The sequence below is a fragment of the Mustela erminea genome, chromosome 10, assembly GCF_009829155.1.
Source record: "Mustela erminea isolate mMusErm1 chromosome 10, mMusErm1.Pri, whole genome shotgun sequence".
In the NCBI taxonomy this organism is placed as follows: Eukaryota; Metazoa; Chordata; class Mammalia; order Carnivora; family Mustelidae; genus Mustela; species Mustela erminea.
This window is the reverse complement of record NC_045623.1, coordinates 73757512-73785311: the sequence shown is the minus strand read 5'-3', so window position 1 is coordinate 73785311 and position 27800 is coordinate 73757512. Positions and strand designations below refer to the sequence as shown.

The 27800-nt window shown below is 37.1% G+C and overlaps 1 protein-coding gene across 1 annotated transcript in view; it reads right to left on the bottom strand.

Annotated features, from left to right (window-relative positions):
* PIK3R3 (phosphoinositide-3-kinase regulatory subunit 3) overlaps positions 1-27800 on the bottom strand; it is a 57133-nt gene that overhangs the window by 20959 nt on the left and 8374 nt on the right. The window contains exons 3-6 of the mRNA XM_032361015.1: positions 27473-27580; positions 25280-25380; positions 14922-15102; positions 14165-14290 (exon numbers count right to left, since the gene is read on the bottom strand). Of these exons, the coding sequence (XP_032216906.1) occupies positions 14165-14290; positions 14922-15102; positions 25280-25350 (378 nt within the window). The 5' untranslated portion in view covers positions 25351-25380; positions 27473-27580. The remainder of the gene's footprint in view (positions 1-14164; positions 14291-14921; positions 15103-25279; positions 25381-27472; positions 27581-27800) is intronic.

Sequence of the window (27800 nt, the reverse complement as noted above, 5' to 3'; positions counted from 1 at the left end):
AAGCAGTAGCTGCCCCATAAACAATGCCACTATACCTACCACAGAAACTATAAATTTCCCTGTATCTACGTCCCCTCTCTCCTTCCTCCTCTCCAGCCCCTTATGATTCCTTCTTATCAGCATACAAACAAGTTCTAGTAACACCACTTTGCAACAATAATCCCTTAACCCTAAATTCTCTTCCAGTCAATTAAGTTTCTTGAACAAATAGTCTATATGGGGTGTCTTTCTTTCCTCATCTCTCATTCACATTCCAGCTCACTCAATTCTGGCTTCTGTACCTACCATTCCACAGAGACTGCTCTTTCCAAGGTCACCAATGATCTAATTGCCAAATTCCTGTCCCTTATCCCAATCCATCACTAAATCCTATCACTTCCTCCTAATTACCTGTGATCCAGATGCCAAATATCCCCAAACGCAGTCTATTCTTACCCTGTGCCAACTATGACTCAAGATACACAACCTCTTCCCATTCTCTGGGAAGAAATTCCTTACATCGAAGCAATCCAAACTTTATCTAAGATTTCACAGAAAAAAAACAAAAACAAAAAACAAAAAACAGAGGAGCTCTGTAACACTTGCAAATATTTATAAACAGAGGAGATAAAGTCTTTAATCTCCCTTTAACACTCACCTTCCCAGCACATCTCCTGTACTGGTTGCTAATCATTGCATCCCTCCCTTTCTCTCCCCACCTCCCAAGGCCTTAAATCCTCCAGAGCTCTTCTCTGCTCAGTTGCTCTCAGTTCTCACACAGTTAGCCCTCTCCCAGCTTTGACCCAGAGGTTTTGGCTGCTTCCATCTACTCCCATACCCAGCTCCCCAAACAAGGATTCCAGGTCCAGAACCCAGTCTCACATCAGCAGCTCAGAATTCATATTCTATTAAATCCCCAATATTACTAAGGACATGGGCAGCATTTTGTCTAGCCATGTCAAGAAAATAGAAATGCAGTTCTATACAAACGGAAGCAGCAGGCATTGGTGGCCACTTTTTCTCGCCTTTTTTACAGGAGGGTTAGTGCCCTCCCCTTGACTCTAGTTCAGACCACGAGGCTGACTCCAGGGCCCTACCAAGAGTGTTTTTGGTTCATTATCTTGTATAAATTCATTCAACAAATAAGTTAACACTAACTATATGCCAGGTATTACTTGCAGCATTTGGGATACATAAGTAAGCAAGCTTAGATAAATATTTCTGCCCTCTCAGAACTTACAGTTTAGGGGGTTATACAGACAATAAATAACAGACATATAAGTTAGTAATTCACACTGGTTGTTAGAATTACTAAGAATCTGTAAGAATTGTTATGGAAAAAAAGACCAGTAAAGTGGGAAAGAAGGACTGAAATGCGAGTTGCAATTTTAAATCAATTGCCATCTGAAACTTGACAACATTTGAGCAAAGACTTGAAGGAGGTGAGGGGGTTAGCCAGGTGAGGTGGGTGGGGAATGTTTCAGGCAAGGAAGCAGCCAGTGCAAACACTCAAAGGTAGGAAGCAGGTCTAGTATATTCGAGGAACACCAAAGTGGCTAGTGTGGTTGGAGTACAGTGAAAAGGAGAGTTAGAAAAAATGAGGTCAAGGAGGAAGAGTGGCACAGATCATACTGGGTACTATAAAAACACTCTGGGTTTTCCTATGTGTAAACCATGGAACCAGAGATAAGCCTTAAACAAAGGAGTACTGTGATCCTACCTATGTTTTACAAGTACAGGTTTCCCCAGCATTCTCCAAATATGCAGTTCCTATGAAAGTTTTCATAAGCCAAAATGGCATAAAGCAAAGAAGCAATTACCTTAATTTACATGGGAAAAATCTTTCATGTTCCTAGAGTCAAAAAATAACATCTCCTAGGCTTTTTTCTTACACCTTAGGACACATCTTGCTAAGGGATGCACAAAGTAAATGGAGATAAAACACAGATGCACACAGACCAGTTCAAAGTTATGGTGGCTTGATGCTGGGAGGCTGAAGCAGTTCTCAGGGAGAGGCGGCACCTCTCCCAACACTTGGGGAGGTGCGCAGTCTCTAAAAGCTCACTGCAAAACAAGCTCGGGATGCTATTGTCACTTTTCAGTCTTTTTTGTAAAAGCAAAAGTCCTCATATTTCTTCCAGTTAGTAAAAACACGTACTAATGTAGGTCCTTCATAAAAGCCAAGTGGTGTAACCTGATCTTGCAAAATGCAGGAAATACTTGTATTACCAGCTGCTCTACTGAGAACTGATAAGGGGAAGGGGAACGTGGATAAGGGCAAGAAGATCTGTTAGGTTTCTGTGATAAATCAAAGCAAGAAATGATAGTGGGCTTCGAACAAGGTAGTAGTAGCAGATGTGGTGAGAAGGGGCTGAATTCTGGCTACATTCTAAAGGTAAAAAGGAATTCCTGATAGATTAGACAGAAGATGTAAAAGAAAGTGTCTCAGTTGGCTTCAAGGCTTTTGACCTGAGCAAAACAGATGTGTTTGCTCCAACTAAGATAAGGAAGGCAAAACATGGAACAGCCTTGAGTTCAGTTTTGTTCACGAATTCAGTTTTGACATGCTAAATTTGAGACACCTATTAAACATCCAAGTGGAGCTGTTGAAAAGGTAGTTGGATATTTATGAGTCTAGAATTAATTTAGAAGAAGCAGAGATGTAAGTTTGTAAATTACTGGCATACAGATGGTATGTAAAGTCATGAGTCTATTTGAGATCATCAGAGAGTGAATAAGTAACCAGAAAAAAGAAGAGGACCAATGTCAAAGAGGAGAAATCAGCAAAGAAGTCTAAGAAAGAATGACCAGGCGGGTCAAATTTTCAGTTGTTTCTACTTATTTCTAGATCTGGAAGTTCCAGTTATAATTATTATTATGGTTTTCTGTTCTATAGAAATAATCATATTGTTTCTGCATACAGCCATGTTTTTAATGTTTATTTTTTTAGTGTGAGATATAATAAATGCATAAAACAAATGCACAGTTGAACAAATTATTATAAAATAAACTTCCACTATCAGCAACCCCAGAAATTCTTTGTGTCCTTTCTAGATCATAATTTCCTGCCTCTTTCCACTCTACCTCCCTTACCTTGGTGATAACACTACCCTACCCTTTATGATGATCCATTTCCATGTTATTCTTCATGATTTTACCACTTTATATCCCCATCCAAAATTTTTAAAAAATTAACATTTGCCTAGTTTTATACCTTCTATGAGTAGACTCATAGTATATATATTCTTTTGCATCTTTTACTTAATAGTGTTTGTGAGAGTAAATGTAGTGTTGTATGTTGCCCTTTAAATAAGTATGTTCACAGGAATACAGTAATCCATCATTGCTTTGTTTGATGCAGAGAAAAGGGAAAAGTATGCCATTTTGGCAAAAGCACACTGTATTTGACAAATGTTGTCAGAGTACTTCAACCTTTTGTGGGAAAGAGTCTCATCTCTCCCTCTGTGTTTCTAAAGTCAAGCATAGTATCATGCCTAGATACTACAAATGAACTAAACTGGAATTTAGGAGATTTATATTCTAGTCCTGATTATGCTAAAATTTGTTATATCCCTTAATAGAGTCTTTCTATGCTTCAAGTTCCCATTATAAGATGGAAATAATGGCAACCCCAGCTGTATTTGAGAGAGAGAGAGAGAGAATATGTGAGAAAGAGAGAAAGAGAGACTCAGATTTAAAAAAAAAAAAAAAAAAAAAAAAGGTGGGGGAGATTATACATCCAAAAACATTTACTGAATACCTTAGTCTAGTCATGATATATTTTAACCACAGATGACAGTATACCACATACATTTTTCCCTACCTTGTTTTTTTTTTTTTTTTTTTTTTTTTTTCATAATACGTCTTAGAAATTACTCAAAATCAGGTGGTACAGTCGGTTGAACGTTCAGCTCTTGGTTTCAGCTCAGGTCATGATCTCAGGGTTGTGATCTCAGAGTCATGAGATAGAGCTCCATGTCTAGTTTCACTCAGTGTGGGGTCTGCTTAGGATTCTCCCTCTCCCACTGTCCCTCCCCCCACTCATGCTTACACACGCTCTCCTGCTCTTAAAAAAAAAAAAAAATCTTTAAAAATTACTCAAAATCAGCAAATATAGGCCATCATTTTTTATGGTTATAGAATAACTTTATATCATTTTGTTTAGAAAAAGGTCATTTTCATTATATATATTATTGTTATTAATGTGCATACTATTATTTCTATTATTTCTTCCTTTCTATATGTAACTGTATTTTTCCCAAATCTTCTTAATTCTATCACCTCATACATTGCAGCATATTTTCATTAAGTGTTCCTTTCCGGTCAGTGGGTATAACCACAGCTGAAATCACTCTGTTCACTCACTTCTACATGCTGTCTCCTTTGCCTGAAGCTACATCATAAGCATTTCTCAGGTCATCAGGAATTCCTAAAAATCACTTAGTAACAACAGTTGCCTCCAGGGAATGGGGACTTTTATTTTGTATGCAGTAATTCATACAGAATTCAGCAATAATTTATGCTGAATTTAACACAAATATTTATGTAGCTTTTGTACTTTTTAAAAATTAAAGTTTTTTTTAAAAGTATTTTTATTTATTTATTCTACAGACAGAGATCACAAGTAGGCAGAGAGGTAGGCAGAGAGAGAGGGAGCAGAGAGCTGAGCAGAGAGCAGGATGCAGGGCTCCATCCCAGGACCCTGGGATCAAGACCTGAGCTAAAGGCAGAGGCCCCAACCCACTGAGCCACCCAGGTGCCCCAAAATTAAAGTTTTAAAATAATTTCTGAAAATATATTTTAATAGCTATATAACATTCTATTATATGCATGATCATTTCACTATCCCCTGATGTTGACCATTTATGTTGATTCAATCTGAAGAAGCATCAGTAACTTTTCCCCCATTCTATCCCAAACACTGGCCTCAGAGATCATTCATCTAGAGAGCTAAAGGAATATAGAGAAGCTGCAATTTTCAGTATAAAAAAAACATACACAGGCACACCAGACATACAGCTCAAGTATCAGGTAGAAAGAAAAAGTTATTAAGATCATTCTGAGTAAGTGACTTTTACTAAACCTGAAAATAAAATGGAATTAAACATCTCATGTAGGAAAACAGACCATTATAGAATTTCTGGCCACTGAAATCCCACACTTTTTCCCAGTCAGTACTATATTTCATATCTAATCAATAATCTTCATAGGCAGTATCCCCTAGTAAGCCCCACAGCCCTGTAGATCCAGGTGTATTCTCTATCTTAACACTGCCCACCACAGACACTAGCTTGGAAATAAGATCAGTGGCTTTGGGCTAGAAAAATTGATAGTATAAATATTAGGGTCAAAACAAGACCATGAGTTACAGTAATACTAAATAGCTCATAGCTGACTAACATTTCCACAGGTAACAATTATAATTATAAGCGATACACAGAGATACAAGAAACATGTATTTTACATTAGTCAAACTGTCAAAAGACAGAGAATCTTGAAAGAAGCAAAAGAGAAGAAATTTGTCATGTACAAAGGATCCTCAATAAAATTAATAGCTGGCTTCCCATCAAAAACCATGGAGGCCAGAAGGCAGTGGGATAGCATATGTAAAGTCCTAAAAGAAAAAGACTGTCAACAAAGAATTCTATATCCAAGTAGTACCATCCTTCAAAAATGAAGAAGAAATTAAGATATTCCCAGATAAACAAAAGTTGAGGGAGTCTCTTACCACTAGATCTACTCAACAAGAAATGCTAAAGACTTTCAGACTGAAATTAAAGGACACTGGAGAGTTATTCAAAGAATAACAAGAAGAATTAAAGAACACTGGTAAAGCTAACTGCATAGAAAATATAAAGCCAAGTAATATTGTACTTTTGGTTTATAACTCCTTTTTTTTTCTATATATGTAAAGGACAAATCCAGGGGCACCTAGGTGGCTCAGTCATTAAGTGCCTGCCTTAGGCTCAGGTCATGATCCCAGGGTCCTGGGATTGAGCCCTGCCGGGGATTGGCTCCCTGCTTCTCCCTCTCCCACTCTCCCTACTTGTGTTCCCTCTCTCGTTGTGTCTCTCTCTGTCAAATAAATAAATGAAATCTTTAAAAAACAAAAACAAAAACAAAAACGTGCCTGGGTGGCTCAGTTGGTTAAGCAACTGCCTTTGGCTCAGGTCATGATCCCAGGGTCCTGGGATGGAGCCCTGCATTGGGCTCCCTGCTCAGTGGGGAGCCTGCTTCTCCCTCTCCCTCTGCTGCTCTGCTTGCTTGTGCTCTCTCACTCTGTCAAATAAATAAATAAAATCTTTTTAAAAAAGGACAAATGCATAAAACAATGATTATTAATCTATGTTAATGGGCATACAATGTGAAAATAATTAGTGACAATAACAATATAAAGAGGGAGAAACAACGATGTATAGGATCAAAGTATTTATATACTGCTCCAAATCTGAATAAGTCATAGATGAAATCAGATTGTTGTGCAGTTAAGATATTAATTATAATCTTGAAGGTATTTCCTAAGGAAAACTTAAAAAAATACAGAAAAGGAAAGAAGGGGGCGCCTGGATAGCTCAGTGGCTCAGGTCATGGTCTCAGGGTCCTGGGATCGAGCCCTGCATCGGGCTCTCTATTCTGCAGGAAGCCTGCTTCCTCCTCTCTCAGCCTGCCTCTCTGCCTACTTGTGATCTCTGTCTGTCAAATAAAAAAATAAAATCTTTAAAAAAAAAAAAAAAAAAGGAAAAGAAGTGGGCATCAGAAAAAAGATGCACTACAAAAGATCAATTAAATACTAAAAAAATCTAGTAATGGTAGAACTGAAGTGCAAAAGACACATTAGACACATAAAAAACTAGTAACTAAATGCCAGAAGTCAGTTCTTCCCTTACGAGTAATCAGTAATTATTTTAAACGTAAATGGACTAAATTCTCCAACTAAAAGGCAGACACTGCAGATGGATTAAAAATTTAAAACCCAGGGTGCCTGGGTGACTCAGTTGGTTAAGTGTCCAACTCTTGATCTTGGCTCAGGTCTTGATCTTGGGGTAGTGAGTTCATGCCTCACATTGAGCTCCACGCCCAGCATGGAGCCTACTTAAAAAACAAAAACAAAAACAAACACACACAAAAGAAAAAAATTAAAAACAACCCATGATCCACCCATACACTTTCTATAAGAGACTTGTTTCAGATGCAAAGAACATTCATTCTTCTCAGGTATACTGGGAAACCCACAAATATGTGGAAATCAACACATTCTTAAACAGTCACTGGATCAAAGAAGAAAGGAGAAATTAGAAAATACCTCGAGATAATTAAGAACTAGAGCACAGCATACTGAACTTATGGGATACAGCAAACGCAGTGCCCAAGGAAATTTACAGCTGTCAATACCTTTTTTTTTTTAAGGTTTTATTTATTTGAGAGAGAGAGAGAAAGCGAGCACAGACACAAGTGGTGGGAGAGGCAGATGGAGAGGAGGAGAATCCCAAGCAGGCTCTCCACTGAGCATGGAGCCTGATGTGGGGCTCAATGCCAAGACACAGAGATCATCACTGGAGCCAAAACCAAGAGTTGAATGCTTAACTGACTGAGCCGTCCAGGTGCCCCTGTCAATACCTACATTTAAAAAAAAAAAAGAAAAAAATCTCAGAGCAACCAGGTGGCTTAGCTGGTTAAGCATCTGTCTTCAGCTCAGGTCATAATCCTAGGGTCCTGGGATTGAGAGCCCCAATTGGACTCCCTGCTCAGTGGAGAGCCTACTTCTCCCTCTCCCTCTGCTGCTCTGCTTGTGCTCTCTATCAAATAAATAAATAAAATCTTAAAAAAAAAAATCTCACATCAATAATCTAATTGTATACCTTAGAAACTAGAAAAAGAAAAGCAAACCAAACCCAAAGCTAGCAAGAGGAAATAATAAAGATTGGAGAGGTAAATGAAACAGAAAATAGAAAAATAGAAGAAAATCAATAAAACTAAAAATTAGTTCTTTTTTAAAAAAATAAATAATTTTTTAAAAAAATTTTTATAGACAAAGTCTTATTTATTTATTTGACAGAGAGAGGGAGAGAGCACAAATAGGGAGAGTGGGAAAGGGAGAAGCAGGTTCCCCACTAAGCAGGGAACCAGATGTGGGGCTAAATCCCAGGACCCTGGGATTACAACCCAAGCCAGAGATAGCTGCCTAACTGACTTAGCCACCCAGGTGCTCCTAAAAATTAGTTACCAAGATCAACAAAATTGAAAAACCTTTAGTTAGACTAAGGAAAAAAAAAGACTCAAATTACTAAATTTTAAGTTTAAAGGAGAATACTACCCACTTTTCAGATATAAATATTATAAGAGAATACTATTAAAAAACTGTATGCCAATAAATTGGATAACCTAAATGAAATGGACAAATTCCTAGAAGTACAGAATTACCAAACTGACTCAAAAAGCAACAGAGAGAGAGAAAGAATCTTATACAGGCTCCACATCCATTGTGGAGCCTGACACAGGGCTCAGTCTCATGACCCAGAGATCATGGCCTGAGCTGAAATCAAGAATCAGGTGCTTAACTGACTAAGGTGTCCAGGTGCCCCTAACCGTCTAACTCTTGATTTTAGCTCAGGTCTTGATCTCTGGGTCATGAATTCAAGCCCCAAACTGGGCTCCGCACTGGGCATGGAGCCTACAAAAACAGACAGACAGTCAGACCTATAATCCCATAAACCAACAAAGAAAAGTTTAAGACTGCACAGATTCACTAGAGAAGTTACCAAACATTTAAAGAATTAACGGGTGCCTGGGCAGTGGCTCAGCTGGTTAAGCAACTGCTTTCAGCTCAGGTCATGATCCTGGAGTCCCAGGATGGAGTACCACATTTGGCTCCCTGCTCAGTGGGGAGTCTGCTTCTCCCTCTGACCCTACCTTAGTACCAATCCTTCTCACTCTTCTAAAAACTGAAGAGGAGGGAAGAGGGAACTTTCTAACTCATTCTATGAGGCCATCATTACTGACACTGACACCTGATCAAGAGACTACAAGAAAAGAAAACTACAGAACATCCCTTTTGAATACGGTGGAAAAAATCCTCAATAAAATACTAGCAAACTAAATTCAGCAGCATATTAAAAAGACTGTAACTATACACTATTACCACATGGAATTTATCCCAGGAATGCAAGATGGTTCAACATATAAAAATCAGTCCATATACAACATTAATATACTGAAGGAAAAAAAACACACATGATCAGACCATCTTAACTGATGTAGACCAAGTATTTGACAAAATCCAATAACCCAAAATGATAAAAACAATAAACTAGAAATGGAAACTTCAACATGATAAAGGCCATTGTTACAGATTGAATTGTGTTCCCACATAAGATGTGATCAGTCCTAATCCTCAGGACCTTAGAATGTGACCTTATTAGGAAATAGGGTCTTATGTGAATTAAGATGAGATCATATTGGATTAGGATAGGTCTTAATCCAATAATTAGTTAGTATCCTTACAAAGAGAGAAAACAGAGACACAGAGGGATAATATCACTCATAATGAAGGTATAAACCGGAGTGATGTGTCCAACCCAAAGAATGCCAATGACTGCCAGCAACCACCAGAAGCTAAGAAAAACAATGAATGTTCTTCCCCAGAGCTTTCAGAAAGAGAAGGGCACTACCAACAGCTTGATTTTGGACTTAGAGCCCCCAGAACAGTGAGATGATAAATTTCTGTTGTCTCAGGCCATCCAGTTTGTCATCTTTGTTAGAGCAGACATAGAAAACTAATACAGCCATATATGAAAAACGCAAGATTAACATCAGACTCAATGGTAAAATGGGAGAGCTTTCTACCTAACATCATGAATAAGACAATGAGACCACTTTCACGACCTTATGCAACAAAGTACTTGGAAGTTCTAGCCAGAGCAATTAGGCAATGAAAAGCAATTACAAGATATCCAAATTGAAGGGGAAGAAGTAAAACTATCTCAAATGAAATGAATGATCTTTTTATAAAACCCTAAAGAATCCACCAAAAACTCTTGGATCTTATAAATTCAGCAAAGTTGCAGAATACAAAATGAATACACAAAATCAACTGTACTCTATACATTAGCAGTGAATAATCCAAAAGAGAAACTAAGGAAACAATTTCATTTATAATAGCATCAAAAAGAATAAAACCGTTAGGAATAAATCTAACCAAGGAAGTAAGAAATTCATATATTGAAAACTACAAAACAATGCTGAAAGAAATTAAAGAGGACATAAATAAATGGAATGACATCCTTGTTCATGGCCTGGAAGACTTAATATTGTTAAGATGATAAGACTACCCAAAGTGATATATGGATTTAATGCAATCACTATCAAATTCCCAACCAGATTTTTTACAGAAATAGAAAAACTGAACCTCAAATTCATCTGGAATTGAAAGGCACCCAGAATAGCCAAAACAATATTGAAAAAAAACAAACTTGGAAGACTCACACTTCCTGGTTTCAAAGCTTATTACAAAGCTATGGTAATCAAAACATATCCTTGACATAAGGACAGACATATAAACCAAAGAAATATAACAGAAAGCCCCCAAATAAACCTTCACAGCTATGATCAATGTCTCACTTCAGCAAATATTCCAAGTTCATTCAATGGAGAAATGGTGTTGGGACCACAGCAAACGGAAAATGTATTTTCTCGTGTAAAAAAATAAAGCTGGAACCTTAACACAACACATATAAAAGTTAACTCAAAATGGATCAAAGATCTAAATTTAAGAGTAAAAACAGTAAACTCTTAGAAGTAAACATTGGAGAAAGGCCTTATGACACTGGATTTGGAACAAGTTCATGAATATGATACCAAAAGCATAGGCAACAAAAGAAAAAACAATGGATTTCATCAATATTAAGAGCATTTGTGTGTCAAAGGATACTATCAAGAAAGCAAAAAGACAACCTACAAAATGGGAAAAATACCTGAAAATCATGTATCTGATAAGGGATTAAAAAACCTAAAACTCAACAATAATGAAAACAATACCACTTCATGACTGCTCGGATGGCTATAAAAAATTGAAGATAAAAGCACAAAAAAACCCAAGTCTTAGGATGAGAAAAACCTGGAATCTTTATGTATTGCTGGTGGGAATGTAAAATAGTTTTGCCAGTATGGAAAATAGTTTGGCAGTTTCTCAAAAGATTAAATACAGAACTGCTATTTGATCCAGCAATTCCATTCCTAGGTATATATCTAAAAGAAATGAAAGCAGAGACTTGAACAGTTATTTGTACACCAATGTTCATTATTCACAATAGCCAGAAACTGGAAAATGACCCAAATGTCCATCAACAAATGAATGGATAAACAAATGTCATATACACATACAATGCAATATTATTCAGCCATAAAAATGATACTTTGATAATATGCTAGAACGTGGATTTTCCTTGAAAACACTATAACTAGTGAAGTAACCAAAGGACAAATATTATATGATTCCTTTTATATAAAGTACCTAGAATAGGCAAATATTAGAACAATAAATTATGGGGTTAACATATAGACAAAAAATACATGACAATAATAAGAGGAGGAAATAGAATTATGTAATAGCACAGTTATTATATTCACACGCTAATTGATACAGTATGAACTTAAGTAACTGTGATTACGAATGCATGTTGTAATCCTTAGAGCAACTTCCTATAGGAAAAAAAAAAGAGAGACAGACATAGCTTAAAGTCCAGCTGAGGAATCAAAACAGAACACTAAAAAATGTTTAATGCAAAAGACAACACTGAAAGAGTTGAGGAATGAAACAGATGGAGCAAAAAGAAAACAGCAAAAATGTAAATGTAAACCCAACTGTATCAATAATTACAAGATATACAAATGGATTACACACTCCAATTAAAAGGCAGAGATTATCAGGCTGGATTAAAAAGCCAGACCCAACTATATATCATTATCCATAAGAAATGCACTTTATCTATGGCACAAATAGATTTAAAGTAAAAGGACAGAAAATAAATAAATAAAGTAAGTAAGTAAGTAAGTGAGTAAGTAAAAGGACAGAAAAAATATGTATCATGCAAATACTACGTGTACAAAAGCTGATGGGGATCTATTAGAAAAAGCAGACTTCACGACCAGGAAGATTACCAGATATAAAGAGGAATATTCCATATTTTTAAAAAATATTTATTATTTATTTGAGAGAGAGAGAGTTGGGGGGGGCAATGCGTGAGGGGCAGAGTGAGAGGAAGAGACAGAATCTCAAGCAGTCTCAGTATGGAGGATGAGGGGCTCGATCCCACAACACTGAGATTGTGACCTGAGTTGAAATCAAGAGCCCAGCACTCAACCAACTGAGCCACCCAGGCACCCCAAGGAATATTTCATATTATAAAGGAGTAAATTTACTATAAATGTATAAGAACTCAACAGAATTTCAATTAATAAAAGGCAAAAGCTAACAGAACTAAAAAAGAGGAATAGACAAATCTACATTTGTAACTAGAAACTTTAAGACTCCTAATTAGGGGACCTGGGTGGCTCAGTCATTAGGTGCCTGCCTTCAGCTCAGGTTATGATCCCAGGATCCTGGGATTGAGACCCACATCGGGCTCCCCACTCAGTGGGAAGCCTTCTTCTCCCTCTCCCACTCCCCCTTCTTGTGTTCCCTCTCAGTGTCACTATCTTTCTCTGTCAAATAAATAAACAAAATCTTTAAAAAAAAAAAAAGACACCTAATTAACTAATGATACTAGCAAAAAAAAAAAAAAAAATCAGTATAGAATATCTGAATGACACCATAAATCACTTTGACCTAACTGATATTTAGAGAGGACTAAACTGACAACTGAAAGAGCACTATACCAACTTTACTAGTCTTTGTCAGTGTGCAAGTTAACTAAGATAAGGCATGTACTAGGTCATAAGTCAATAAATTTCAAAAGACTGCAACCTTAATGAGTATGTTCACTGAATACAAAAAAATTAAACTAGAAAAGCAGTATCTAGAGAAGCCCCAAATACTTATTTTTTTGTTTTATTTTTATTAACATATAATGTATTATTTGCCCTAGGGGTAATGATTCCTGTTCAGCAGAGAGTCTGCTTCTTTCTCTGCCCCTCCCCCTCCTTGTGCTTGCTACCCTTCAAATAAATAAAGTATATATTTTTAAAAAAGTAGTTCTAGGAAAAGAACTAGAAAAAAAAAGTTCTAGGAAGAAAGGTAGATTATTGTTCAGAATCTTGTTCTATTACATACATATGATAAAAGAAATCTTATTGATTATTTACATTTATGATCTTAGGGTGCCTGTGTGGCTCAGTTAGCTAAGCGTCTGCCTTCAGCTCAGATCATAATCCCAGGGTCCTGGGATGGAGTTCCATGTCCGGATCCCTGGTCAGCAAGAAAGTTGGCTTCTCCCTCTCGATCTCTCTCTGCCCCTCCCCCTGCTTGTGTGCACTCTCTCTCTCTCTCAAATAAATAAACAAAATCTTAAAAAAAAAAAAAAAAGACTTATAATCTTAAAGTTGTGATTAAGACTCTTGGTGGTCTCATAATTCCCATTAATTCCTTCTTCCTCAGTAAACTCACAAATGTTAGTTGGGTATACCTGACCAAATAAAAATTAGCTTTCTTAGCCTCCCTGCAGCTAGTTGTAATCTGCAGCTATGTCTTACCAGTGGGATGAAAATAGAAGCAGTGTATATTTCTAGGAAGCCCTAAAAACAGGAAACTTTCCTTTCTCCTTCCTATTCTATCTTGTTTGCTAGAATATTGTTGTGATGGCTGATAGTGGAGTAAGCCAATTTGTACAGATAGCAAAGCATCAAAACAGAAGAACCCTAAGCCCTAATGACTGTGTAGTCGACACAATATCCCTGGCACTGTGTCTATACATGAAAGAAAAATAAATCGCATTCTGAAATCTTTGCTATTGTTATTTTTTGTCATTTTCAGTCAAACCTTATCCTAGTTAACATTAACTGAAAAAATTAATAACTAAGAAAAACGATAAAAAAGTGATTTATGAATGTGAGAAGAATCTATATCATCACAGTCTCAAAAAGACTGTTGAAAATATTAAGACAGCTAAGGACTGGCAGGTGAATTATAGAAAATCTGAAGTAACTGTACCATTGCATACTTAATTGGCCTAAACAACAAAAATTTACTAACCTGGGATGTTCTGGTATATTCCTCATATAGCCTATCATACTCTTTACTCTTTTCCTGATACTGAGAGTGATACTCTTGCAGTTTTTTACCAACCGCATCAATGTTGTCTTCTTTTACCAGCTGATCCTGTACAGTTAAACACAAGAAATAAAGGATGTTAACATTATGACATGTGAATTTTTCCACATCTATTTATTTTTAAATTGTTTTTCTACTGTAAGTTTAAGCCACTGTATTAAGCATGCAAAAGCACTAAATCCTTTTTTTAACTCTCAGTCTTTAGATCACATCAAAATAGTTAATACTTGAAAAATTAAGAAACAAAGTATAAATAGGAAACAGAAACAAAAGTATTTTTATACAAAGTTAATAAGTACATGCAACAAGCTATTAAGGACAGTAGCCAAAAAATAAGTTCCAGAAATATCTTAAATCTTAAGTGGGAAATTTAAAATGACTAGATTTGTTCTTTTTTTACTGATAAGCCTGGTAAATTAAAATGAAATGATGTTAAAAATGACTTGAACAGCTATCAAGAACTTCTATAGGGGCATGTCAGTGGCTCAATCAGTTAAGCATCTGCCTTTGGCTCAGGTCAATCTTGCGGGTCTGGGGATCAAGCCCCACACTGGGCTCCCTGCTCAATGGGGAGTCTGCTTCTTCCTCTCCCTTTCCTCCTCCCCGCTGCTCATTCTCTCTCTCTCTCTCTCAAATAAATAAATAAATAATCTTTTTAAAAAAACTTCTATAATCATACCTGTTGGTATCTGGACACTGGGTACATTAGCTTCACATCAAGTTTGGGATTGTACTGAGCAAGAGATTCATGATGATAGTGGTTAATGAGCTCCACCACAGAATTAAATGTCAGAGGATCAGAAAAGCCGTATTTACCATCTCGATGATAGATCTTTATTAATTTATTATTGCCTCCCTTCCTGTGAACAAGACAGCAACTGTAGATTTTTTCCCCAAAATTCTATCAAAGTACTGCTTTCATATGGAGATATAAAAGTATAATGTCATGTAATAAACAAGTTTTACTATGTTAATGAGACTGGAACTGGTAAAAAGGCATATACAATTATGTGTGTAAAAATATATACAATATCCTGTTATTTTTACAACTATTTCATTTATCTATAACATATCTTGATTACTAAAGGCAAATATACCTATCCAGCAGTCAGTATCAACAAATTTAACAAAAATAATCACTTAAGAAAAATAACTAAAACAGAAGTAAATTATATCTTTTGTTTATTTTCTGAATGGATTTTCTAATTTAAATTCTAATAATATTTTTTTCAGAAAGAGCAGAGACAATCTCTTTGGGACCTCAAGATGCAAGGTTGTGTGTCTGTGGGGGGAAGCAGACGCCATCTCTGTATGAAGGGGGATGATAAACATTGAATCACACATAATCACCAACACCCTCAAGGTTTTATTGTGAATGCACAAACATGAATGATTTATAATTGTGTAATTAATCTAGCACCTTACATTATTTTGTCTTTTATATTTACTTATAATTCTTAGAAATGACTATTTATTTAGACCATCACAATAGTTAAATGATTCAACAGATTCAACTGTCTTTCAACTGCTTTCTAAAGTATAGCTTTTGAAGAGCTATTTATATTAGAATGAGGTAATTTGATGCTTAAATAGTTTAGACCACTTTTGCTTATTGAGTCATATCCAATGGTCCCTTAAAGATAATTTATAACCAAAGCTTAAAATGGCAGTGTTTTCCAAGTTCCACACAGTGTAATCAAACCACAGCAGGTTGATTCATTCTATCATAGCAAAACACTGCCCCATTCCCACTCAAGTCTTCTTCTAACAGCATGCAGACTTAATGGGGGGAAAAATATGTCTCCACATCTCTTTATGCCACGCTATTACACATGATAAGTGAGGCACTGGGATTTGTGAAAGGTCAAACATAACAGGTTTGAATCTATGGAATGATTTAATAATGCTTATACAAAGTCAGTATTTAGATGGATGAAGAACTATTCCTATAAAATGCATATTAGAAGGACCACCTAATCATATGTAGTTATTATAGGTATGTACACCCAGACATATACTCACAATAAATGCAGGCTGGTCTCTCTGCTAGAGAAAAGTTAAAAGGCATGCATTCATTCAAAATAACTTTATTTGGGGCACCTGGGCAGCTCAGTTGGTAAAGCATCTGACTTGATTTCAGTTCAGATCATGATCTCAGGGTGGTGAGATTGAGCCCCGTACCTGGCTGCACGCTGGGCATGGAGCCTGGTTAAGATTCTCTCTCCCTCTGCCCCTCCCCACTCTAAACAGAACAAAACAAAACCCAAAAAGCTTTGATTATTATATATGCCAGGAACTGTATGAGGTACAGTTCACATAAGGATGAACAAGTCAGACTTATTTTAAAATAGAACATAACAATAAACTAGATGCATCAAATGGTAATAGGGCCTATGGAAAAAAATAAAGCAGAGTAAAGGAAAGAGATCATTCTGGGGGTGGAGGGTTTGCTATTTTATATGTTGCACAAGAAAAAACACTCTATTCAGGTGACATTTAAGCACAGTTCTAAATGAAGTGAGTGAACTAGCACAGCAGATACCTAGGGGGAAAGTTTTTCAGGCAGAGGGAACAGCAAGAACAAAGCCCCTGAGGTAACAGCTTGGTTGGCATGTTCAAGGAAGAGCAAGGAGGCCTGTGATGCTGGGGCTGAATGAGCAAAAGGGAGAGTACTAGTAGGAGAGAAGTAAGAGCTGTAAAATAAGCTCAGATCATTTAAGAGTCTGTAAGCCAATTTATGGGCTTTGGCTTTTACTGAGTAAGATGGGGAGACACAAGAGGATTTTGAGCAGAATGATATCATCTACCATGTATTTTAAAAGGCTCACTCTAACTGCTGGGTTGAGAAGAAACTGGTCAAAGTGAGTAGGGGTAGAAGTAGAAAGATCAGTTTGGGAGACTATTAAAATAATCTAGGCAAGTGATGATGGCATCCTGAACAAGGATAGTAGCAGAGGAGATTGTGAGATCGTGAGATTCTGAATATATTCAGAAGAAAGCTGACAAGATATACTGATCAAATGGACAGGTATAAGAGAAAGAGACAACATAGAGAGGATTTCAAGTTTTTTATCTTAAGCAATCAAAAGAATAGAATTGTTATTTATTGAAATGAAGAAGATTATATAAAAAACATGTTTAAAGAGGGAAAGTATTTTGTTTTTAGACATGTTAAGTTTGAGATGCTAGTGAACATCTGAGGGTAGATGATCCAGCAGTCTACTTGAAGAATCTAAAGTTCAGGAACTGTCAGCCTATAGATATTACTTGACATGAGCATAGTTGAACAAAAGAAGAGGTCCCAGGTCTAAGTCCTGGGGTTCGCCAATGTTTAGCAGTTAGGAAGAAGACGAAGAACCAGCCAAGGAAACCAAGAGCAATTAATAAAGTTAAAAGAGAACTAAGAGCATGGTGTATTTTTAAGAAAGCATTTCAACAAAAAGAAAATGATCAACCAGGTAAATGATCTTAGGACTTGGTGAAGTAGAGATCACTAAATGATCTTGATAAAATAGTTTCAGTGGACTGTAATTGATTAGAGAGAGTGAAAGAAAAGACTACAAGAACTGTCTTGAGGAGTACTGCTATAAACAGGGAGCAGAGAAATAGTAAAGTGGTTAGAAAGAGATATAGACTCATGGAATTTTTTTTTTTAGATTTTATTTATTTTAAAGATTTTATTTATTTATTTGACAAAGAGAGAAAGAGCACCAGCTGGGGGCAAGGGGGAGAGAGGGAGAAGCAGATTCCCCACTGAGCAGGAAAGCCAACCCAGGGCTCCATCCCAGGACCTTGGGATCCTGACCTGAACTGAAGGCTGAGGCGTAAGGGACTGAGCCCCCCAGGTGTCCTTCTTTATTATTCTTAAATGGGAGATAGTATCACACATTTATATGTTGAAGATAGGCTCAGTAGAGAGACAAAAACAGATGACGGCCTTAGAAAAGGGACAAGATAATTCCTAAGGGTGATGTCCTTGAACAGAATAGAGGGACGGGATGGGATTGAGCCCAGAAGTAAAAAACTTACAGTCATCCACTAGAAGCAGAGAGAAAGGGCATTCACATTCAGGTGTAAATATGTTGATAGCTGTGGCAACAGGACGATGAGATAGTTAGATATCTTTTGACTATCTCAAAGTTATCAGTGAAACACAAAGCAATTTCTTTTTTTTTTTTTAAGATTTTATTTGTTTTGAGAGAAAGAGTACGAGAGAGCACGGAGGGAGGGTGAGAAGGAGAAGCAAACTCCCTGCAGAGTAGAGCGCCTGATGCAGAGCCTGACCCCAGGACCCTGAGATCGTGACCTGAGCTGAAGGCACTTAACTGACTGAGCCACCCTCGTGCCCCAAGAATGGTGAATTTTCTATTATATTTCTCTCTCCCTCACTGTCCTCTTCTTTAACAGAAGAATCATGCTATTCCTTCTCATATCCTACAACCTGGCCTAATGCCTGGCATGTATCAGATTTCTAAGGATTTAACTACCCCAGGGGACCTATGCACCTGTGTGGCACAGCTGGTTAAGCACCTGACTCTTGGTTTGGCTCAGTTTGTGATCTCAGGGTTGTGAGATCAAGCCCACACTGGGCTTGCTCAGCGCAGAGTCTGTTTATGAGACTCTCTCCGCCCCTAACCCCTGCTCACTCGCTCGCTCTCTCAAATAAATAAATAGATCTTTAAAAAAAATTTAAATATGCAGATTTTCTACAATGAATACTATTTTTAAAAATGGTTACTGGGGGCACCTGGGTGGCTCAACTGATTGGGCATCTGACTCTTGGTTTCAGCTCAAGTCGTGAGCTTGGTTCATGGAGTCAAGCCCCACGTCAGGCTCTGAGCTCAGCACAAAATCTGCCTGTCCCTCTCCTTCTGCTCCTCCTCTGACCCACACAATCTCTCTCTCGAATAAAATCTTAAAAAAAAAAAAAAAAAAAAGTTACTGAATTGGAAAACTTCTATTTCCTTATCAGCTACCCCTCACAGTCTGATTTCACTCTCATTCCTCTCATTTGAGGGTCACCAACAACTTTTTTTTTGAGAGAGAGAGAAAGCATCAGGGGGGTAAATGGCAAACGGAGAGATCTTTTTTTTTCTTTAAAGATTTTATTTCTTTATACATTTATTTATTTATTTATTTGAGAGAGAGACAGGGAAAGTGAGAGAGCACAAAGCGGGAGGAGAGGGAGAAGCAGGCTCCCCACAAAGCAGGGAGCCCAACTCGGGACTCGATCTCAGGACCCTGGGATCATAACCTGAACCCAAGGCAGATGCCTAACCTATTGAGCCACCCACCTGCCCTGGGAGAGAGAAAATCTGAAGCAGGCCCAATGCCAAGCACAGAGCCCAACCTCACACCCTGAGATCACGACCTAAGCCAAAATCAAGAGTCAGACACTTAACTGACTGAGCCACCCAGGCACCATGAGGGTCACTAACAACTTTTACAAAATTCAGACTCGGCCTGCCTCCTCCCTCTACCCCAGGCTCAGATTCTTTGTAGTGCTGAGATTTCTACTTTCCCTTCCTTCTCCCCCCACCATCTGTTTTTAATATTTTGTCCTCCCGTGACTTCTATGACATTACACTTTTCTCTCAAACTCTTTTGACTGAAAAAAAAAAAAAAAAAAACCCACCTCTTTTGACTGTTCTTCCTCTGTTCCTTCCTGCTGCTAAACACAGTCCCTAGAAATATTTGCCTTGAGGGGCACCAGGGTGGCTCAGTGGGTTAAAGCCTCTGCCTTTGGCTCCGGTCATGATCCCAAGGTCCTGGGATGGAGCCCCACATCCGGCTGTCTGCTCAGCAGGGAGCCTGCTTCCTCCTCTCTCTCTGCCTGCCTCTCAGCCTACTTGTGATCTCTGTCAAATAAATAAAATCTTTAAAAAAAAAAAAAATTTGCCTTCAGCATCTACCTTTCCTTCCCTCTATATACTCTCTCCTTAAAATCCCATTTACTCTATGTAGATGGTACCTGAATCTTTTTCTAGTTTTATGCTCTCCTCTAAGCATTATATCTGCATTTCTAACTATACTCTATATTTATACCTGGAAGTTCTGAAGCAGGTAAAAATCAACATCTTTCCCCTGTTCTCTATAAAACAACTGTTCCTGACTTGCCTATTTCTATAAATGGCACATTCATTCTAAGCCCAACAAGCTCAAACCAGTCATCTTTAACTCTCCCTCCAACCTCATACCTACTCTATTATTAAACCCTTGTGCTCTTAGCTCTATATTGCCTCTTACTTTGACTCCTCAACTCCTTTCCTAGAGCTGCTCTCCTAGCTAACAGTGTATTCCACCTTTCCATCATTTCATTCCCCTGCTTAAAACACTTTCTTCATTGTGGTTTCTGTGGTTTGGGGTTGGTTTTTTTTTTTTTTTTTTTTTTTGCTTAGAAATAAAATTCAAATTCCTTACCACAGCTCATTAGGCTCTATGCATCTGCTCCTTCCCACTTTCAAGTTCATCTCCTACCACTCTGTGGTTCACACTGTAAGCCAGCCACAGCAATCATGTATTCACTAGATCCACCAAATCTTTCCAAAAATCAGTGCTTGGCATTTTCTGTTCCCTCTTCTTGGAACATTTTCCTGGCTGGTTCTTACAAATCCTTACATATCTTACATATCCAGAGGTAGGTCATTTCCTCACAGAGGCCCTCCTTCTCGAAATTATCTTAAATTCCCTCTTCCTATATCCCTATCACATAACCCTGTGTATTTCCTATATAGTATTTCATATACTGTGAAGTTATTTTTTATGTGTTTATTGTGTCTTCTCCTCTATTCCTACTTCTACCTCCAAATATAAACACGATAGACAGGAAACCATGTCCAGCTTGTTCATCATTTCCTTTTCCTAACTAAAACAGTACTTAGAACATTGTGGGCATTCAATAAATATTAAGTGATTAAAGAATAAATTTATTCTGGGTCACCATTACCTCTCAATTCATAATAGTCTGTTTTTAAAATTTTCTTTTCTTTTTTTTTTTTAAGTTCTACGCCCAAAGTGGGGCTTGACTAAACCCTGAGATCAAGAGTAGCATGCTCTACCAACTGAGCCAGCCAAGCACCCCAATGATTCATGATATTCTAACCCTTTACTAGTATCTATCCTCTTTTATTCTTTTCAAATGTAGTCTGATCATATACTTCCCTGCTGAAAAAATGAAATGGTTTCCTCTGCCTACCTACAATATTAAATACAAACTACACATTTTAGAATTCAAGGCCCTCCTTAACATGAGCCTTTTCCAACCCTGCATCCCCGATCACTTGTTGACTTGGCCCTCTAGCCAAATGGGACTGCATCTGAGAGAATAGGGCACTATAGTTTCTCACCTCCATATCTCTGTTCCTGTTGTTACCTAATCCTGCAACTTCCCCTCCCACTTTTACATGGTCAAACCCATTCCCTTCTTCCAGACAAATGGCAATGCAATTTTTTCCATGAAGGAAAAAATTCTCTCAACAAAATATCTCTTTCCTTCCTTTCAGCCCCCAAAGCACATTGTTTGAACTTCTCCCATTATTTTGGTTTAATTCAAAGCAACTTTCTTATTCCTGTTGCCCTCACCAGATTATGGCTACTTTGAAGCAAAAAATGTTAACTTTCTTAGATCCTCTGCAGAGTAATTAGTACTGAGCTATGAGTATTTACTAAACCCTAGTAAGACCATCACTTTTCTGCCTAACAAAATCTACCTAGGCCCAGCTAAACTATCATTTCCTCTAAGAAAACTTCTCTTTGTCTTTCTCTTATTTATTCTTTCTTTTCAAATAGTTACTGGGTACCTACATGTCAGACGTTCTGCTAGATACAAAAAATTTTAAAATATTCTTGCCAATGTCCATGGACCAAAGGACAAATAAAATGTAGTACACACATGCAATAGAATACTATTCAGCCTTAAAAAGGAAGAAATGTACGACATGCTACAATATGGATGAACCTTACAAACATTACTTTATATAAAATAAGCCACACACCAAAGGACAAATATTGTATGATTCTACTTATATGAGGTACCTAAAATAATCAAATTTGCAAAGACAGAGAGTAAAACAATGGTTACCAGGAGTTAGGAGAAGGGGTAAATGGGGAGAACTCTAATATAACACTATAATGCATTAAGGTATAGTATATATGTATCTCTCCTATTCCACCATTACACACCAAATTATGAATGCTTGAGGGTAAAACCACATCTTATTCATGCCCTTATTCCTGGTCCTACCATAATATCTAGCACAACAATAACCCTCTAAACTTTAAAGCTGCCCAACAATAGACTGGGCTGCCTCAAAGGGAAGATGCTAGCTCCCTCTGACTGAAAGATCACAGGAAAGCTCAATGATTCTGAAAAGTGTTTGCAGGGAATTCCAACATCTGCAGAAACCCAGTTGAATGAGGTAGCATTAATGATCCCTTCCAGCTGTAGGTCTCTAGCATAAGAATTCTCATGGTGGCTTTGAGTGGGACCCCTTGCCAGCTTTTGTTCCTGAACAGCACTGCAACTTCAGGTAAGTGACGGAACTTTTGCAGGTTCTTTCCTCAGCCCAAGATACAAAAATTGTTGCTTTTAGTTAGTTGCATTTAGGAATCTAACCATCATAAAAGAATGCCTTAGTGTGGGATTAAAACCATTTTTCAGATAAATGAGGACATTCATTCTGTTAATAAATACTTATTAGGCATCCATTGTTTAATGCTTATCCATTATCACACACTGCAGTCTGGAAATAAAACGATGATCAAAAAAGTCCCCAATAGCAGAGAACTTAATTCTAGTAGGGTGAGAACTACAAAATGGAAAAGGAGACGAAAATACAGAAGTGGCCCAAACAGAAAATTAAACTGAGGCACTATACATCCTCGGAGAGCTACTTTGGATAGAGTAGTTCAGGAAGACCTGAAGAGGTGGCAATTATGCAGAGATCTGAATGACAAAAAGTAAACAAAGATGCAAAGATCAGAAAGACCTATTGCAGAGGCCCTGAGGGAAGCATAAGCCTCACTTGCCTGAAGTATGAAAAGGCTAGAGAGGTTGAATGTAGGGGGGAGGGGGAGGAATGAAGTTTAAGAAGTAGACCAAGTCCAGGTCAAATAGAGTTCTGTAAGCTAGAATAAAATCCAAATTCTTTACCTTAAGTGAAGTAGGGAAACTCTTAAAAGAACTTTAAGCAAGGGAGTAATCCAGACTCATTCCTTAAAATGATCACTCTAGTAGTTTCTGTGCAGAAAATGGTCAACAGGAGTGGGAAAGTTAGAAATTGTAAGATGCTGAGAGGCCTGTCACGAAATGACTGCAAAAGATCAAGCAAGATGATGGTGGGCTTACTGTTGAGTGGCAGAGAAATATGATGAGATTACGAATATAGATTTGGAGGTAAAGTTGTCAGGACTTGTTCAATGATGGATCTGGATGTGAAGATGAGGAAAGTAAGAGGGGGAAAAGCTGTAACTTGAGTACTGTAGAAACAGTGGTTCTATTTCGGGGGTGGGGGGAGTAGAAAGAAAGAAAAAAAAGTAGAAGAGAAACAGTTTGGGTAGGAAGAGTTGGGTTAGAAAATAAGAACTCTTCTTTGACCATGTTCAAATTAATATGTACCCTAGTTATGTAAGCAGCAAAGTCAAGTAGGCAAGTGGAGATCTGGAGGTCAGAGCTGGAGATGGGGTTTATGAATCATCACCATTTAATGGCATATTAAAGCCATGGAACAGGACAAGCTCACCTTGGGAGAACCAATACAGAGAAGGGAAGGAGGCCCAACTCCAAGTCTGGAACACTTAACATTTAGATATTGAGCAAAGGAATGGCTGGCCTAGAGTTAGGAAGAAAATCAGGAGTGGGATGTCACAACAGTCAAGACAATAACCTGTTTCTAGGAAGAAATGCCTATGACTAAAGCTGCCAAGAGGTCAGGTGAGGTAAGAAGAGAGAAGTGGTCATTGGTTTAACACTCCTTATGAGAGTGGTAAAGACAGAAGCTGGACTAGAGCAGGGGAAAAAAAACTAAGTGAAGTGAATCATTACAGAATTTTGTTTATTCCTCAACATAATTAAAAGTTCCAAGGTATTAACTTCCTATAATGCCTTTATAAGAAACTCCAAATTTCTAACATAAAATACATGATTTTTCCTAAAGATAGTAGGCAGAAAGGCAGCAAAGAATCAGATACATCTGAATCTGACTCCATCCTCTGCCATTTACTAGCTATATGTCTTTAGGAAAGTTTCTTAACCAGGTTAAGCTTCAGTTGTCCCATCTATAAAATGGAAATATTAGTAATACCTAATTCATAAGGTTGTTGTGAGGAATAAGATATTGCATGTAAAACGCGTAGCACAATATCGCTGCTATTTTCATTATATTTTTCTTTAGGTAGTCCCTTTTTTAAAAAAAGCACAGTACTTTATTGTAATTAGACTATTTTAATTGTTAAAATTAAATGTAAAAATATCTGATGCAGTTTTCCTAATCTTTTAAAATATATGTCCCATCTTTGTAAATATAAAAGGTGATACATCCATCACTTACGAGATTCTAATATGCCCACATGGATGGCATGATAGAGGCTAAGAATTGTTTTATCTTCTACATATCCTTGTAAGCCTAAACTATGTTAAGCTTTACTCTCTGAAGTCTGCATTAAGGAAAATAATAGGGCTATTAGAGAGGTAGATTCCCAACATATCTTAATAACCTCAGGCTGTCCCCATGACTTCTACTTCACATACAAGGTCAACAGTATTAATTCTTACTTCATAACTTACTTTGAGGGATTTTAGCTTTTTAGTTTTATTCCTACATAAAAATTAAAATTGTTGCCATCTTTTTATAAGACATTTAACTATTTAACATAACATATGGAGAAAGGATTGTCAAACAACTAAAACTTGTGTTTCTAAATTAAGTAAAAATATTTTAAAATGTGTAAATAATCATTTAAATAAATACAAAAATCTCTGTATACCCAGAAATAAATAACACTAATAGAGCACTAGTCACAATGCTGAAAAATACTCACCGCAAAGTCAAAGTATAATCCCCCTGCATTTTTGTTGAGGCATCTCTGACCAAGAACGTACCATCTGGCATATCCCGTAATTTATCATTAACCTCCTCCCTGAAAAACAGAATTATAGGAAAAACTGAAAAAAATGTAATCATCAATTGTTCTCTTCACATATTATTACTAAAGCTAGTTGGGAGAGGAGTATGTCTAAGGTCATAGAATAATGGGGGCCTTCAGAGGTCATTTAATTCCTCCCCCTAGATAGGATCTTTCTGTTTTGATTTTCAGTATTATGCAATCTAAGGAAGGTTCTATTTGCTTTTTTAAACTCTTCCAGATTTCAACCGTCTGTAGGGGATAGTATTTCCATTAAGCCTTTAGGGCTTCCTTAGGCAGGTCTGAACTTGCAGGGTTTCAGGAAAAACCAGCAGCTGTTTAGAAAGAAGGTTGTGTTTAAGCAACAGTGGCAGCTGTGTCTGAAGGGGGGGGTAATTCACTAAGTTCACAACCTTCAATATAAATCTTCTTCAATATGAATTTATAGTGATGATAAATTCCTCCTGCAGAGTTGGTTTAGGACTTTAAGAAAAAACACTAGAACACTCAGGATATGGCAGGGCACAGAAGACTCTTGAGTTACAGACCCACAAGTTCTTAGAATATAAATTTAAACAGTTGCACAATTATAAACAAATATTTTCTGATCTATTTTAATACAAAATATTATTAGGTCTCCTTCAAAAATTAAACATAGAAGATACCATATGATTAGAAATTCCACTTCAGGTATGTACCCCAAAAAACTAAAAGCAGGGACTGGAGGGGCACCTGGGTGGCTCAGTCAGCTAAGCAGCCAACTCTTGATTTCAGCTCAGGTCACGATCTCAGGGTTGTGAGACTAAGCCTCATATGGGCTCCACGTTGGGCAGGGGGCCTACTTATGATTCTCTCTCTCCTTCTGCCCCCCCCTTTAAAAAATAATAAAGAAATTAAAAATTTTTAAAAGGGACTTGAAAAAACATTTATACACCAATGTTCATGGCAGCATTATTTACAATACCAAAAGCTGTAAACAATCCAGATGTTCAAAGCCAAAATGTCCAGATGAATGAAAAAATAAAAATTTGGTATATACACATAATGGAACATTATTCAACCTTAAAAAGGAAGGAAATTCTGATACATGCTATAACAACGATGAACCTTGCAAGACATTGTGCTAAGTGAAATATGTCCAGTCACAAAAGGATAAATACTATACAATTACACTTATGTGAGGTACCTAGAGTAGTCAAATTCATAGAAACAGAAGTAGGATGGTGGTTTCCCAGGGTTGGGGAAGAATAGGCAGAAAAGGCAGTTAGTGTTAATGAGTACAAAGTTTCGCTTTGGGGGAAGATGAAATAGTTCCAGAGACAGATGATGGTGATGGTCTGAACAATAGTGTGAATGTACTTAATGCCACTGAACTGCACATTTAAAGATGGTTAAAATGGTAACAAAAAAAAAAAATGAGTGCCACTTTGGTAGTTGAAGAGAACAGACAAAAGAAAGAGAAATACAAGCATACTGAAGAATACACCATCAACCTTGAACCCAATCTGACAGAAATGGATAGGTCTTTTTTTTTTTTTTTAAACTCAAGAAAAACAGAAATCTGAATATTCAACTTCATATATATGTACTTTTTCCCTTCTCTAGGTTCACACATTTCCAAAAAATCACATTTTACCTAAGAAGCATTTTACGGCTCTAAAGTCCCATTTCTAAATGAGGGATGTGAAGAGTGCATCAAAACACCTGGGGAAGGGTGTTAAGTAGATTCCTGGGCCACACCCCAACTGATTCTTAGTATGCAAAGATTGTGGAACTGTTGCCTTAGACAGAAAGGTAAAGAAAATTAAGTACCTATAACTATCTATTTATAGAAAAAACACAGTTAGCTATCCTAAATCTTTCAGTTTTCATTATTCAGAGATCTATCCTTAATATAGTATTAAAAGTAATATCACACCTGTAATTTAAAGATCTTCTGACAATTTCTTGTGGAAGGACAGCAATTTAGAAACTTTTGAAGTGTTCTCACAATTTTTAAAATGGTAATCTTTAAATGACAACTAGCAGGACATGAAAATGTTTTATTTTTAACTTCTCAAAACTGATTGTTTCTAAACTTCAGTGAATTATAGTAGTATTCTAGTTACTTGAAATATCCCCCCAGTACCATTCTGCATCCTGAAGAGAAACAGAACCTGTCCTTCATTCCATTTGTAACGGCTGAAGTCATTGGCTTAGGTGCTTTGGTGGAAGAGGCTTAGAAGAAAAAATGAATATATTCAAGTAGCTATAAATTACTATTTGTTTCTAATTTCCTCAGTCAGGAACAGCTCATTAACCAATGTACATTAAGATTAAATAATTATAAATTATGTGTTATTTTATGTAAACATTAGCCAAAAGAAGGAATCCTTTTAGAACTCTACCAGTAACTAGCCTAAAAGGTGAAGTTTTCAAGCTATTTGGGTTTTTTCCC